This window comes from Dryobates pubescens, chromosome 11, assembly GCF_014839835.1.
Source record: "Dryobates pubescens isolate bDryPub1 chromosome 11, bDryPub1.pri, whole genome shotgun sequence".
NCBI lineage: Eukaryota > Metazoa > Chordata > Aves > Piciformes > Picidae > Dryobates > Dryobates pubescens.
The window spans coordinates 34245891-34261851 of NC_071622.1; the positions used below are offsets into that span (position 1 = coordinate 34245891).

Below are 15961 nucleotides of genomic sequence, written 5' to 3' on the forward strand. Positions count from 1 at the left end.
GAAATGGAAGTGTTTCAACACACAGCACTGAGGGGGAGAAGGGGAGGTCTCAGCCATGCTTCACTATATTTAAGCTCTTCCCCTTACCTCTCAATGTTGCTGTGTTGTGATTTTATTATTGTTATAATTTTTGTTGAGGGTAGCTTTCAGCTCTTTTCAGGAAAAATGGATAACCTGACTGGGATGTGTGTGGGTTTTTTGTTTCTGGGGTTGGTTTTTTTTTGTCCTTTTGCACTGGGAAATGAGCATTCAAACACCTGCTCAAAACAAACAAACAAAAAAAAGAAGAGTAACTTAAAATCTTGCAACGTATTAAATAGTTATAACTTATCTATACATCTTTGTAAGGAGTGTACACTAATCTTGGCAATCGTATGCTGAACTGGATTACCTGGTTTCTTACCTTGTGTTCAAAATGTATCCTCAGTGGACCAACACGCTACCCTGTGTATATATTATATATATGTGCCTGCTTTCCTTTATGGGATGTCAACTTCTGAGTCACTGGATGTTACATTTCATGTTACTGACTCTGACTATAGTACTTTTACTCAGACTACCAACGAACCACTGCTGTGAGCTAAATGGCATTACTTTTATGAAGTTTTAACTATTTGTTGTTTGGGGCTTTTTTGTTTGTTTGTTTTTAAAACAACTTGTTCAGGGTGGGATTTAGCCTCTATTTATAGACATCTCTTTTGTTTAAAAATTCTAACAATAGCCTGTAATTATGAATAAATAAAGTTTAAGTACATAAAGTGTGAACCATTTGCCTGGTTTTTGGTTCCTTTGTTTTTCTTTCCAAAAGGATGCTGTGACCTGCAGAGCAACGCATAAAGGAAATGCAGACAATATAGACAGTTATGAAGAGGTCTGACTGTAGCTGGATGGGAGTGGGTTAACTTTCAGTGAAAAAAGTTGCCTGGATCTTGAGGTTAGCTGCAGTGCACACTAATCCCAGCTGTCACCTCCTGCACTAGGAGTTGTGGCAGGTTCAGAGAAAAAACCTCAGGCTGCTCTTGCCCAAAGCTTTTTGCCTGCATGAGGGTTGCAGAGCCCCAGTGTTTAGATACTTGTGATTTGTCTGAAGATGTAAGCATTCTCTACTGCTGTCAGCATACAGGGCTTAGACCTGCAGTTTGAGCCAGCATATACGATTCTTCTGACTGGCAGCATCTGGGTCAGGGTGATCCCAAGCACTGATATAGGCTGGGCAGGGACTGGCTTGAGAGCAGCCCTGAAGAAACGGACTTGATGGTGCTGGTGCATGAGAAGCTCACATGAGCCAGCAGTGTGCACTTGCAGCCCAGAAAGCCAAACAGGGCCTGGGCTGCATCTAGAGAAGTGTGGCCAGCAGGTAGGAGGAGGTGATTCTCCCCCTCTGCTACACTCCGATGAGACCCCACCTGGAGCACTGTGTCCAGTTGTGGAGCCCTGTTACAGGAAAGAGGAGGTGCTGGAATGTGTCCAGAGAAGGGCCGCAAGGATGAGCAGAGGGCTGGAGCGCCTCTCCTATGGAGACAGACTGAGAGAGTTGGAGTTCTTCAGCTTGGAGAAGAGAAGGCCCCAAGGAGACCTTATTGTGGCCTTCCATTATCTGAAGGGAGCCTACAAGAAAGCTGGGGAGGGACTTTTTAGGGTGTTGGCATGCTGGTATATGGAGAGTGATAGGACTAGGGGGAATGAAGCAGAACTAGAAATGGGTAGATTCAGATTGGATATTAGGAAGAAGTTCTTCACCGTGAGGATGGTGAGACACTGGAACAGGTTGCACAGGGAGGTGGTGGAAGCCTCATCCCTGGAGGTTTTTAAGGCTGGGCTGGATGTGGCTGTGAGTATCCTGCTCTAATGTGAGATGTCCCTGCCCATGGCAGGGGTGTTTGAATTAGATGATCCTTGAGGTCCCTTCCAACCCTAACAAGGCTACAATTCTAATAATGTCTCTTATGTCAAGGCACAGACTGCTTGCTCAGAGGGTTAGAAGGCACAACAACCATTCACATGTGGTTTTGATCCTTTTGTTACAGTAGTGCTAGATTCCAATAGGTTCATTTAAGTGGACCCAAACCTCTTTGCCTGTTTTCTTTCAATGAGACATCAGCTGCATTAGGCTATGTAACATCTGCATTAATTCTGTGAGGTTCACACATGTTCTTGAGGTCTGACTGCCAGCTGGAACATACAGGAATGTTGCCTTCCAGAGGCATCCATTTTGTTTTGTTTTAATTATAAAGGGGAAGATGATGTTTGCCTCCTGCAATTACCAAATGTAAAACAATGTCAAATGAAAAGCACATAGCAAACAGAGTATGTTCTGGAAGTAGACATTAATTGTCACAAAATGAAGATCTTTCTTGAGGCAAGCTTGAGATTGAATGTTTTGGTAGGCAGAATGGAGCTCTAGTGTGTTACTGAACTCTTGAGCTCCCTGCAGAACAGATTGCTTCTGTTGTCTTCCTTGTTCCCAGCAAGGTGCAGGTATTGAAATTTAAAAGCAAGAGAGAAGGAAGTGAAACTGATCTCTGAAGTGGTGGTGAAGGGGACAGGTATCAACTGGAGAGAGACAGACTTTCCAAGCTTGTAGCACCTAAGCCTTAGTTCAACAACCAAACAGTCTTTGCATCTTTCTGCCCCAATTACATCTCTGCAATTTGTTGCACTTATTGAACTCTCATGCTTGTGTTTCCAGGGAGCTCTGAGGCTGAAATGGAGGAAGCTGCTGTCTGCACTCATTATAGAACTGTAACTCTTATCTGTGCAGGGAGGGAAGGCAGCAGCATCTTGGGGAGTCCCATATGGGGGGGGGGGGGGGGGGGGGGGGGGGGGGGGGAGTAAAAATACTTTCCTCTTGTGCTTACAGACTTGTAGATGAGTGTGAGAATACCTTGGTTGTAGATTTCTGTGGGAAGCTTCACAGTAAATTTTGGCCTGTCTGTTATCCCAGACAAGATGGGAAAGAACTTTTAATTTCTCAGGTGATAATCCATTGGGTGTAGGTCAGTAAAATCCTCAAAGTGAAATAATTTCCTGAAATCTCTTTAAAAACATGAACAAGAAACCCCAAACAAAACAAAAAACACACCAAAACAAACCACCTCCACCACCATAAATCATGACAGTTGTCCAGAATACTCAAGAATTTCTGTTGTGCTAAAATTGAGTGATCTAGAGCTGCTAGGACCTTAGATTTTTAAACTGAAAAAAAATAATTAGAAACAAGTGGGCATTAAGGCATTTAAGGCAGGTGATCTGGTAGCTAGCAGATAAAGGGGAAAATGCTGCATTGTTTGGATGTATATTCAAGAGGTCAGAATGTTGTTTCTGGTTATCTCTTGCTGATTTATTAAGTGATTTTTGGACAAACCTCTTCTTCATGGTAATCTGCTTCCTGTTTTCTGAAGGACAATGGGTCTGGTAGTACATTAACCTCAGTGCTGGGCTTTGGAAAGGTGATTGTGCAGAGTAAAGCAATTTTATTTGACTTGTATCTTATAGGTAGGAGAGGTGTGAAAATGTGTTTTCTCTGATAGAATAGAATAAGATTAGAATAGACCAGGTTGGAAGAGACCTTCAAGATCATCATGTCCAACCTAAATAGTATGAGCAGGTAGTTACACTCCAGGACTATGCAAATAACTGGAAATAAGAATTTGACAGAAGTGCTGCAAGGAAAATATCTTGCTCAGTGAAGATTTAGTTTGCTGATAATACAGGGTGAAATTATTTTGACTTCAGAGGTCTGTACAGGCTGGCATTGGTCAGCAAGAGATCCTTGGTGCACTGTCTGCAAGCTGTCAGCTGTCTCAAGTTTGTATCAAGTCAATAACAGGATTCATCCTTCCTGATCCACACACTCATCTTCCTGTATGGACAGATTCAATATTTATTCTGCTGAGCTATGTAGTATTCAACTTCTTATACTCAAATAAAATAGACAAAGTCTTTAGGGTTGTTTTCCCCAGAATGCAGTGTCTCTTGAAATGTTCACATGAACAGGTGGGGGGCTCTTGGAATGAAAAAATACTACCAAAGACTTAATTTGGAAAGGCTCAAGGGATTTTTAGATAAAAGCCCTCTGGTACCCTTAAAACCAACCAAACCAAATCTGTTAATACCTCTTTGTTCTTAAATGCTTTTCTTTAGTCTTTGAGTTCTAAACAGTTCTGGAGAGTTTGGAGTATGAATCCCATTTTAGGCCCCCATCCAGTAGTAACTTTTAATCAATAAATAACTCAGGGTTCAAGGCAGTGACCCAGAATCTTGAAAATCACATGTAAAAGTGCTGGTTGCATGATAAGGGTTGTAGATTTAAACTCTCTCTGTCTCCTTAATATGCTACCACTTTATCTTAAAATACTTAGGTTTTAGCATCAGATCCTAGAAAGCACAACTGTTCTGTTCATGAACCTACAGTAATATGCTCAGGAGAATAATTTAAGCTGTACTTAAGCTAATGATGCAAATTTGTCCTTCTGGTTTAGCTTTCTCAACTTAGTCTCTGCAACACAGAATTCCTAAAAGTCAATTTAGGGTACATTCTGGGGTGGTGTCCTAGTTTAGATTGGGACAGATTGCTCTATTGCTCCTAAAGGGCCAGAAGAGTAATGCTCACACAAATGGATTGGATAGTCATGGAAAGGTTAACTGGAAAACCAATTCATAGACTACAAAAACTACAAAGCATAGTGGTGAGCATAGCAGAGCATATCAAGTTCAAAGAAATCCCCAGTCTAATCTTAACACACAAGTTCCTTTACACCAGATAAAAAAAAAACCCAGCACTCCCATTGTCCCCACCTGAGGTTCACCAAAAGCCTCAGGGCTCTTTCTTCAACCCTCACCATTGCTAGGCTGGTTTCACACTGGCCAGGCCTGAACTGCCCCCCCTACCCCCCTTTTTACCCTAAACAGGCTAAGATTGCACAGGAAAAAAAGGAGTTACTCAGGCCAAAGAGGCCTGGGATACTCCTCCATTATTACCAGATATGGGAGAGAATCTCTATCACACGGGAGCAGAGAGGGGAAAAAAGAGAGAGACAATAACTTTGAAGCCTAAATGCCCACAGGTGGTTCCTAATAAAAATATTCTTTAGGTTCAGTGTCACAGGCTGTTGAAAACAGTCACATCTGAAGAGCAGAAAAAGATGGTTAAGTCCCTCTCCATCCCAAAAGCTGTGAGCTGGAACGTGCGAGCTTCACAATCCAAAGAACTAAATCCAACAGATATTTTGTGCTGAAAAAAACGTGGCTTCGCAGCTCTTGGAAGGGTGTTTGTCACCGCTCCTTCCAACGTCCCACATCATTCTAAAACGTTTGATTTTGCCTGCTGCTGGCCTAGAGGATCATGCTGAAGTGAATCAGTAAGGTCTTCTGTTCCTCTCTGGGAGCAGCTGCTCCCCGCGCACCGGAGCGTGCGGCAGGCCTGCCGCCTACCTCCCCTTCCGCGCATCACGAACCGCATTGTTGGTGCTCAGCTAATCATTTTTCCCCCTTTTTTTACCCTTATACACCCACTGTTCTCATTAACGTGCCCATTGTTTCTTGATGTCAGCCAAGGTCTTCTGTTTGCCCTGCCACTCCCTCTGCCCTGTGTATACCTTTGCCTTCTCTCTCCCTGTTAACTTCCTTCGACAGCCTCTTTTGTTAATCTCTTCTGAAGTGTTATTATCCCTGCATCATTGGTACGATTGTAATACAGGAAATGGCCAAATAGCTTATTTTTTCTCCTGCTTTGCATACCTATTCACTATTTCAATTGGTTTAGGGTTTAAACTCCGTGTGTTATTTGTTTGTAAACTGAGAAACTTGAAGAGTAAACACCCTTGGGTGTTGTTGCTCACGTACAATTAATTACCTGACCATTGTGTTTTGGGGCAGCGAACGCCACCCAGGCAACCACTTTCTCAGGTGCAGGTTAGTATCACAGTACATTAGAGGTTGGAAGGGACCTCCAGAGAGCATCAAGTCTAACCCCCCTGCCAGAGCAGGATCACCCAGGGTATTCCATTTAGGAATGCATCCAGGTACGTGTTGAAAGTCTCCAGAGAAGGAGACTCCACAATCTCTCTGGGCAGCCTGCTTCAGGGTTCTGTCACCCTCACTGTAAAGAAGTTTCTCCTCATGTTGAGGTGAAACCTTCCATGTTCAAGCTTGCACCTGTTGTTCCTTATTACTCTGCACCACCGAAAAGAGCTTGGCCCCCTCCACTTGGCACCCAACCTTAGATATTTATATATTCTATCTGAGTCTTCTCAAGACTAAACAGCCCCGGGGGTCTCAGTATAGCACGAACGAATAGGATTGCTATTTAGTCAAGTTTTAAATTGTTTCCTTCTCCCAGGAGGAATCCATTCCAGCACCACTACTAACGCCACGCTTTCCGCTCACCTGGGCCGGGGCTCGCCCAGGCTCACCGCAGGCCTCCCTCCCCTCATGTAACAGCTCTCCCCAGCAAAGGCCTCTTGGGCCGCACCAGTGAACCGTCCGGCTCCAGCCCAAGCGCTGCCTTATCATCGTAACCCAGCCCCGCGCTCTGCCCTGGGCTTCCCCCGCCCCGCAGCCTCCCCTCTGGCACGAAGGCAGCAGACCCCCTACGCCGCCCCCCGCGGGCTCGAGCAGGCTCCCGGGGCGGGCGCAGAGCCGGAGGAGGGGCGGGCACCGCCGCAGCCGCTCACCTGCGGAGGCGGCTCCTGCGCCCGGGGCCGGCCCTGCCCGAACATGCGCCGAGGCTCGCCGCTGCTTCACACCATGCGAGGTGACTGCGGATGCAGCCCGCGCCGGGGAACAGTAGCGTTGCCAGCTCTCGGCCCCGGCCTCCCCTCTCACGGCTTCTGGAGCGCTTCGCGACGCCTTCATGGACTCCCGCGCGGCCAGCAGCGGGAGCGGCGACGCCCGGTACGGGGCTCAGGCGGGGCGGGAGGGTTGCGGCTGTCACTTCGGGCCTGGAGTAGGAGTGGGGTCTCTCCCGTCACAAGCAACGCCTGCAGGGGCCGGATGGGACTTCCCTTGGGAGCATCACTTCTTTCCCTGGGGCTGTGGGAGTGCTCCGTTCTGGCCGGCGTGGCGGGTACACCTGTCCCGGTGCCGGCCGAAGCCGAGGGGCTGGTCGCAAGAGGCGCCAAGTGCCCCGGTGGAGGGGGTTGAGGGCAGTTTGTTTCCCGGATAACAGCCTGCCTTGGTTCGAAGCCTGTAAATCGAGTTCGTTACCTTTCAGCGCTCTGGCGGGCAGTGACGAGTCGGTGCCTTTGTAGTTTCAGCCTGCCTGGTCGCTGTGGGTTTGGGGAGCGCCAGGCAAGTGCTGGCCAGGTGCAGCCCAAAGCGGGACCGAGCCGCCCATGGATCCTCTTCTGCCACCAGACTGCACACAGTCTGGGGGCAGAGGGCAGAGGACTCTCTCCATTTGCGCGCAGCAGCTGCAGGGGCGGGAGCCTCTTGTTTGCACTTTTCAGGGCTTTTTTTTTTTTTTGGTGAATCTTAGACAAAACCATTAAGCAAATTACGTACCTGTGCGGCAGCCTTTCCACAGGCACATGCAAACTAGCTGGTTTTCAAAGTGGCATTTTTAAGCGCGGCGCGGTGTCTCTGAGGCGCGGGGCGGCTCAAGCCCTTTTCCTTGGGCTCCTGTTTGCACAGCTCGCGCCGCGCCTTGACCGCCAAACGCTGATCCCGAACGGCTGTAACTCGATGCCTTGTGCTCGCCCTCCTGGACGAGCTGCAGGTGCTTAACTTCCCTTCCTCCTTTCCACGTGTGCAGTCCCGCTGCCCATAAAATACATCAACTTCCATTGTGTGCGTGTGAGGCAGTTGTTTTTCCAGAGGCTGAATCAGTGTGCAAATACCGTTCTTCCCTGGTGAGAATGGCATGTTAGCACTGAGACGTGGCTGTGTGAAAGGCCTGTTTGTGGATTCCCCATCTGACATCAGGCTTTTGAAATTATCTGCTTGGTAAGCCACGCAGGAGTAGAAGCTTCTGAAGGTGCAGGTGTTTGAGAGGCCAGCAAACCGTTTGCTGCTTAGAAGAGTGGTAAAGGACCCCGTTGTGGCTCTCTGTGATGTGTAGGAAGCAGTGTCTTTGCCAACGTGCTTTCCCTGTGTCTCTTCTCACAGATAATTAGGGATAGAACAAGAGGGAACAGCCTCAAGCTGCCGCTGGGTAGGATTAGACGGGGCATTAGGAAGAATTTTAGTACAGCAAGAGTGGTCAGGCATTGGAATGAGCTGCCCATGGAGGTGGTGAAGTCCCCAAGCCTGGATGTGTTTAAAGGTGGTTTGGATGTGGTGCTTGGAGCTATGGTTTAGGGGTGAACCTTGTAGAGTAGGGTTCTGGGTTAGACTTGGTGGTCCTGAGGGTCTTTTCCAATCTGAATGTTTCTGTGATTTTGTGAAAGTTGACAGCAGTAAGCATCAGCCAAAGATGTTAATTGGCCTGGAGAATCCATAATGGAAAATGTTCTCTGAACTTTAGATTGTATAAGACACACAATAGCGCTCAACTTTAAGTGGAAGCTATATTAATGTTAGAGTTATGACAGAGCAGAGTGGAGGGAGGTGGCTTAGTACCACTTAAACCAGCAAAGTCCTGTAGGATTAAATAAACCACTCACTAGTAGATCTGATAATGATCCAGAATTGCACCTGTATTAGCATCTGTAGTAGCTTTACTCAGCTTTGATGGCCTGTCCTGTCTTGAAAGCTCTTTAATGGGCCAGCAGCTTTTTAATTAACATTTTTTTAACTCTCCACATTGGGAAGGATGATCAGAGGGCTGGAGCACGTCTCTTACGAGGACAGACTGAAAGAGTTGGAGCTATTCAGTCTGGAGAAGAGAAGGCTCCAAAGAGACCTAATTGTGGCCTTCTGGTATCTGAAAGGGGCTACAAGAAAGCTGGGGAGGGACTTTTTAGGGTGTCAGGGAGTGATAGGACTGGGGGGAATGGAAAAAAATAGAAATACGTAGATTCAGATTGGATATTAGGAAGAAGTTCTTGCCCATGAGGGTGGTGAGACTGGAACAGGCTGCCCAGGGAGGTGGTGGAAGCCTCATCCCTGGAGGTTTTTCAGGCCAGGCTGGATGTGGCTCTGAGCAACCTGCTATAGTGTGAGGAGTCCCTGCCCATGGCAGGGGGGTTGGAACTAGATGATCCTTGAGGTCCCTTCCAACCCGAACAACTCTGTTTCTGCATGTTTGGAATAATGATTTTAAACCACATCATGAAATGACTTCCAGGTCTTGTGCTTGTACTGGCAATAGCAGCGGCAGCAAAGAAAGGCTGATCAATTGCAGTCGCACTGTGCTTCTGGCGGTTTTGGATGTGCAGAGAAACGTTTGCGAAAACGTTCAGAAGCAAGCAGGAAGGAGTTTGCTGAATTCGGCTGGATTGTGCAGGCTGTGTTGCTGAAACTGCTGGAGAGCTTAGCTAAGTGCTGGGTCCTCATCAGCTTTCTGCAGCTCCATCTGCTGGAGCCAGCTGCCACACTTCCCGTGCCGCGCCAGGATGAGGAGCGCTTCAGGTGTTCAGTTACTGTACCACAAAATGCTAAAAGCATATACCTCAGGAATTGTTTGTTTGCTTGTTTTAGAAAAAAAAACCTGCCTGGGGAGTTGGTGGAGTCACCATCATTGGAGGTGTTTAGGAGGAGGCTTGATAGGGTGCTTGGTTGCATGGTTTAGTTGATTAGGTGGGTTGGATAATAGGTTGGACTCGATGATCTCGAAGGTCTCTTCCAACCTGGTCTGGTCTATTCTATTCTGTCCTAAAATACTGCTATTCCCCTTATTCTAGTCTGCATCTTACTTAAAAGGCTTTTAAAAATCTCTAGTCAGGCTCCTGGACAATGTTTCTGCAAGGCTGAGCTTGTGGTTTCTTAGGTTTCAGATGCATTTGGGGAATAGATTGACATTATTAGCTCATAGTCAGAGGGCAATCACAGGGTCACAGGATGTTAGGGGTTGGAAGGGACCTCAGGAAATCTTCCAGTCCAACCTCCCTGCCAGAGCAGGACCATAGAATCTAGCACAGGTCACACAGGAACACTTCCAGATGGGTCTTGAAACTCTCCAGAGGAAGAGACTCCACAAGCTCTCTGGGCAGCCTGTTCCAGTGCTCTGTGACCCTCACAGTATGATACTCTAATGATACTAGCAGCAGTTGGAACTGAAAAGTAAATGTCAGCTTTTATTTTTTTTAGTAGGAGTGATAAAAAATGACCTCCCAGTCTGCAGGTTTTCAGCTTTTGTCTTCACATCAGTAATAAAACTTTGATTCATCTTTTGTGGAAAAACCATTTCACGGGGTCATAGAACATTAGAGGTTGGAACGGGTGCAGCCCCGCTGCCAAAGCAGGATCACCCAGGGTAGTCCACACAGGGATGCATCCAGATGTGTCTTGCAAGTCTCTAAAGGAGCCTCCACAACCCCCATGGGCAGCCTGCTCCAGTGCTCTGTCACCCTCCCCCTAAAGAAGTTTCTCCTCGTATTGAGGTGAAATCTTCTATGTTCAATTTTGTGTCCCTCGTTCCTTGTCTTATTACTGCACATCACCCAATTGCTTGAAGAGAGCCTGAATGTTGGGATGGTCTTCCATGTGCTCTTGATTTAATGGCTTGAATCACAAATGCAGCTGAAATAGAATACAGTACTGCACTTGCAGGTAATTTTATCTTTCTTTGCTTTGTTGTCCTGTGCTGATGAAATGTTCAATCACAGTATCACTAGGGTTGGAAGAGACCTCGAGGATCATGGAGTCCAACCTGTCACCACAGACCTCATGACTAGACCATGGCACCAAGTGCCACGTCCAATCTCCTCTTGACCACCTCCAGGGATGGTGACTCCACCACCGCCCTGGGCAGCACATTCTCACTACATCTGCATAAAAGTTTCTTATTTGGGAAATGGAACTCTGGTGAAAAACAGGCCAGAAAGATCCTGAACTCCTCTGATGCAGAGTTCAAAATCAGCCTGGCTTTGTTTCTTTGGGTTTTATTGTGGGTTGTTGTGTGGGTTTTGGTTTGTGTTTTTGTTGTTGTGTTGGTTTTGTTTGGTTGTTGGTGCTTATTTTTCCTTGATTGTGGTTTTAATTGTCTTTTTCCTCCTCAGGTAGCTTGCTTAGTTGCTTTTGCACTCTGAAATGGAGGGGATAGTAACTGTCTGCTTCTTGAAGCCAGTCTGCATTACAATGTGGCTTTAGAAATATGGAGTGCCAAGAAAGCTTCCTACTAGTACTGTTTCCCTGTTTTGAGTAATGATTTTGCAATGGTTTTAAACTGGAGCAGGGTAGATTTAGACTGGACATTAGGAAGAAGCTCTTTGCTATGAGGCTGGTGGAACACTGGAACAGGTTGCCCAGGAAGGTGGTGGAGGCCCCAGCCCTGGAGATATTCATGGTCAGGCTTGATTGAGGTTCGAGCAGCCTAATCTAGCTGGGGATGTCCCTGCTTCCTGGGTAGGACTGGATGACCTTTAAAGGTCCCTTCCAACCCAGTACATTCTGTGATTTTTATGATTGGTTCAATAGGCAGATCTAAGGGAGTTAAAAGGCCTATTGAAGTGCTGTGCTTGAGTTTTTATTTAATTGGAGAGAAGGTGGCATTGTTATTGGTCAAGGTGCTGTGAAGTATGCTGTGCAGATGACTTCTGAAATATGAAGTCACTTTGTTGGAAGCTGTCAGGGAAGCATAATCTGAAATGTCATGTAAAGCAGCGATTAAAGGCAAAGCAACAATGCCCCATTTGTTCAAGTATTTTTGGGTCATTCCTGGGGTTTATTTGATTTATTCTATTCTTTATGAAAACCCAGAATAGTGTTTGACAATGGATTTATCCAGCAGAGTGTGGTGTCTGCTGGATACAGCACTGGCTGGACAAACAGGCCCAAAGAGTGGTGCTCAATGGAGTTAAATCCAGCTGGCAGCTGGGCACAAGTGATGTTCCTCAGGGTTTAGTGTTGGGACCACTTCTGTTTAACATCTTTGATGACCTTGATGAAGACACAGAGTGTGTCAGCAGTAAGTGTGCAGATGACACCAGGTTAGGTGGCAGAGTTGATCTTCACCAGGGTAGGGAGGCTCTACAGAGGGACTTGGATCCATGGTAGATGTTAACAGGATGAGCTTCAACAAGGCCAAATGCCAGGGCCTGCACTTGGGTCACAACAACCCCAAGCAATGCTACAGGCTTGGGGCAGCATGGCTGGAAAGCTGCCTGGCAGAAAGGGACCCGGGGGTTCTAATGGACAAGCAGCTGAATAGGAGCCAGCAGTGTGCCCAGGTGGCCAAGAGAGACAATGGCATCCTGGGTGGCATTAGAAATGCTGTGCCCAGCAGGAGCAGGGAGGTGATTGTCCCCTTGTACTCAGCTCTGGGGAGGCCACACCTTGAGCATTGTGTCCAATTCTGTGCACCTCAATACAGGAGAGATGTGGAGGTGCTGGAGCCAGTGCAGAGGAGGGCAAGGAAGCTGGGGAAGGGCCTGGAGAATAAATCTGATGAAGAGCGACTGAAGGAGCTGGGGATGGTTAGTTTGGAGAAGAGAACTCATTGCTGTCTGCAACTATCTGAAAGGACCTTGTAGAGAGGCTGGTGCTGGTCTCTTCTCACAAGTGATTAGTGATAGAACAAGAGGGAACAGCCTCCAGCTGTGACTGGGCAGGCATTGGAATGTGCTACCCAGGCAGGTGGTGGAGTCACCAAGTCTGGATGTGTTTAAAGGTGGTTTGGATGCGGTGCTTGGGGCTGTGGTTTAGGGGTGAACCTTGTAGAGTAGGGTTCTGGGTTGGACTTGGTGATCCTGAGGGTCTTTTCCAACCTGAATGTTTCTGTGATTCTGTGAAACAAAGGCATATTTAGTTCTTTTTATGTTGCAATAAACGGATGTTGCAAATGACGGATGTTGGTCTCTTCTCCCAGGCAGGCAGTACCAGAACAAGAGGACACAGTCTCAGGCTGCGCCAGGGGAGGTTCAGGCTGGATGTTAGAAACAAGTTCTATACAGAAAGAGTGATTGCCCATTGGAATGGGCTGCCTGGGGAGGTGGTGGAGTCGCCATCACTGGAGGTTTTCAGGAGAAGACTTGACGGGGTGCTTGGTGCCGTGGGTTAGTTGTTTGGGCGGTGTTGGATTGGTTGATGGGTTGGACGCTATGATCTTGAAGGTCTCTTCCAACCTGGTTTATTCTATGTATTCTATGTAAAGCACATCACAATTTCCTTTTAATTGCTGCGGTCCTGTGAAGTTGTGTGCTGCTGGATGAATTTGGTTTAATTCTGACCCTGTGAGAGCTAAATTTTTCTTCATACATTCCAATAGGTTAGTGAAGGTCCAGGATCCTGGGGTTGATAGCTTGTAGCTTGCCAGACTACATTGTGTGTGCATGATTTGGGCTTTTTTGTTGCTTGTTTGTTTTCCTTACCATTTGATGTAGCCAGTCCTACTAACTGGGAATACTAGCCCACCGTGGTGCATTCATGGCAGTACAACACGGAAAGGGAACTGCAGAAATACCACCAATGCTTTTTATTTATCCAAGCAAACCTATTCTAATGAATTTATTGCATTGTTTGCCTAACTGTGAACGTAATGCAACCTAGATCCTGCTTGATGCAAGTTAAACATCAGTGGAACCAAGGGCAGAGCACAAGTCTACTGATTCCCTGGACTTTGTTCTGCTCACTTGTCTGCTCTGCCACATCCCTGTGTTTTGTGAGCCTTTGCTGAAACAGAAAGGCTGAGACCCTGAGCACCATTTAATGAAAGACCTCTGACGTTGCTGACCCATCAATAACTTGTCCCATGGACGACAAGTTCTCCATGGGTGGGACAGCAATGTGCCCTTGTGGCCAAGAAGGCCAATGGGGTCCTGAGGTACATTAAGAAGTGTGTGTCCAGCGGATCGAGAGAGGTTCTTCTCCCCCGCTACTCTGCCCTAGTGAAGCCCCATCTGGAATATTGCATCCAGTTCTGGGCTCCCCAGTTCAAGAGGGACAGGGATCTGCTGGAGAGAGTCCAATGGAGAGCTGCAAGGATGATGAAGGGACTGGAGCACTGCCTGGTGAGGAAAGGCTAAGAGGCCTGGGAGCTGTTTAGTCTGGAGAGGAGAGAAAACTGAGAGGGGATCTAATAAATGTTTATAAATATGAGGGTGGGTTTCAGGAAGGAAGGGACAGCCTCTGTGCACTTGTGCCTTGTGATAGGACAAGGGGCAACAGGTGTGAACTGCAACACAGGAAGTTCCATCTCACCATGGGGAAGAACTTCTTTACTGTGAGAGTCCCAGAGCACTGCTACAGGCTCTCCAGAGAGGTTGTGGAGACTTCGAAGCCCTGTCTGGATGCATTCCTGTGCAACCTGTGCTAGATTCTATGGTCCTGCTCTGGCAGGGGGTTTGGACTCCCGAGGTCCCTTCCAACCCCTAACATCCTGTAATCCTGTGTTTGAGAGCTAACATCTAAAATAAACTCTGTTCTGCTCCACGTACAACTTGAAATACTAAGATCTTCTGAATTCCAGAATTGCATCACTGTTATGCCTCTATGGGGAGTGTTTGGAGAACTGAAACACCGAAACTTTTCGAGTTGCTTTGTTGTTAGGAGTAATGGCTTGTCTGCATCGCAGAGGAGTCTTAGGCACAGACCAGAAACCTGTTCAGAAACAGCAAAAAAAACAAACCAAAACAATTGTGGGGGGGAGAAGGGGAAAAAAAGAAGTGTTAGTGGCTTGGCACAGAAAACAGGACAGGTCATGATAGCGTTCATTTTCTTGCATTAACTTACTTGCTTTTGAATTGTGAAGAGATTCCTATATTGTCTGAAAACTGAATAGTAACAAATTATTGTGAGAACTGCTTCTCCTTTTCATGCTAATGAGAGAGAGGTTTCTGATCTCCGGTGGTTCTGAGAAAAGCATTCTTCCCAAGTGAGGTGCTTGTTGTTTTCTTTGTGTAGTCCTTTGGTCAGGCTCAGGCCATTTGTGTTGTTGGGAGCAGTTGTCTGTTCAGAAAAACAGGAGTCATCAATCCAGGAGTGACCTGTCAAATCTGAAAAGGCTAAGGAGAGTAACCCCTGGTGCATCCTGCTTTCTGGTAAGGGCTGTGTGGTTATCCTGCCTTGGTGAGAACAGAAAGCCTTGCCAGGGCAAGAATTTCTGTGTCAGTGGTGCTATTTCTGGTAACATGGAAGGAGAGGGGCACCTGGGTGTCAGCCACATGGTGGCCTGCATATCAGCAAGCCAGTTTGGGTTCCTGTGGTGGAGGTGTCTTTAGATGTTTCTTTGTTAAGAGCTGAAATGCAGACCCTTGAAATGTGTTTTGGGATGCTCTTCATACCTGTGAATGGTTGAAGTGTTTGTGCTGGTGAAGCTTTTGTAGCCCAAGTGGCACGGTGTTTGTAGGGAGCAATATGATTTACTACTCCTTCCTCTTTGGAAGAAATGGAGCCTCTTTGAGCACCTGAGTCTAGTTTCTCTTTGGTTCCATTTCATAGTCTGTGAAGAAGTAGTTTAAGAATTTATTAATTTGGTTTTTCTGACTATGTGGTTGGAAGCAGTTACATGTTAGGAAGAAGTTTTTCACCATGAGAGTAGTGAGACACTGGAACAAGTTGCCCAGGGAGGTGGTGGAAGCCTCATCCCTGGTGGTTAAGGCCAGGCTGGATGTGGCCCTGAGCAAGGTGATCTATTGTGAGGAGTCCCTGCCCATGACAGGGGGCCTTGGAATTAGAGGTCCCTTCCAACCCTGACAACTCTGTGATTCTAAGTAACCCTCTACAATCTCTTAATAAAGACAGAGAGGTTGTATAATTGTTTCAAGTAAAAACCTGCCAGCTCAAAACTTGAAGAACTTGGCAGAAACAGCCTGAGCCTTCACCATGCAGAACTTCAAAGACATTTTGGAGAAGTGCAGAGTCAGTTAGAAATTTTATAAAAAGCTGGTGAAGATGAGGTATAATCTTTTCAGAGCAGCTCATG

At 46.8% G+C, this 15961-nt stretch overlaps 1 protein-coding gene across 1 annotated transcript in view; it reads left to right on the plus strand.

The window, feature by feature from the left end:
• The first annotated feature begins 6795 nt into the window (after positions 1 to 6795).
• Positions 6796 to 15961, plus strand: part of TTC39A (tetratricopeptide repeat domain 39A) — a 47578-nt gene continuing 38412 nt past the window's right edge. Inside the window, exon 1 of the mRNA XM_054165123.1 lies at positions 6796 to 6894. Within this exon, the coding sequence (XP_054021098.1) occupies positions 6854 to 6894 (41 nt within the window). The 5' untranslated portion in view covers positions 6796 to 6853. The remainder of the gene's footprint in view (positions 6895 to 15961) is intronic.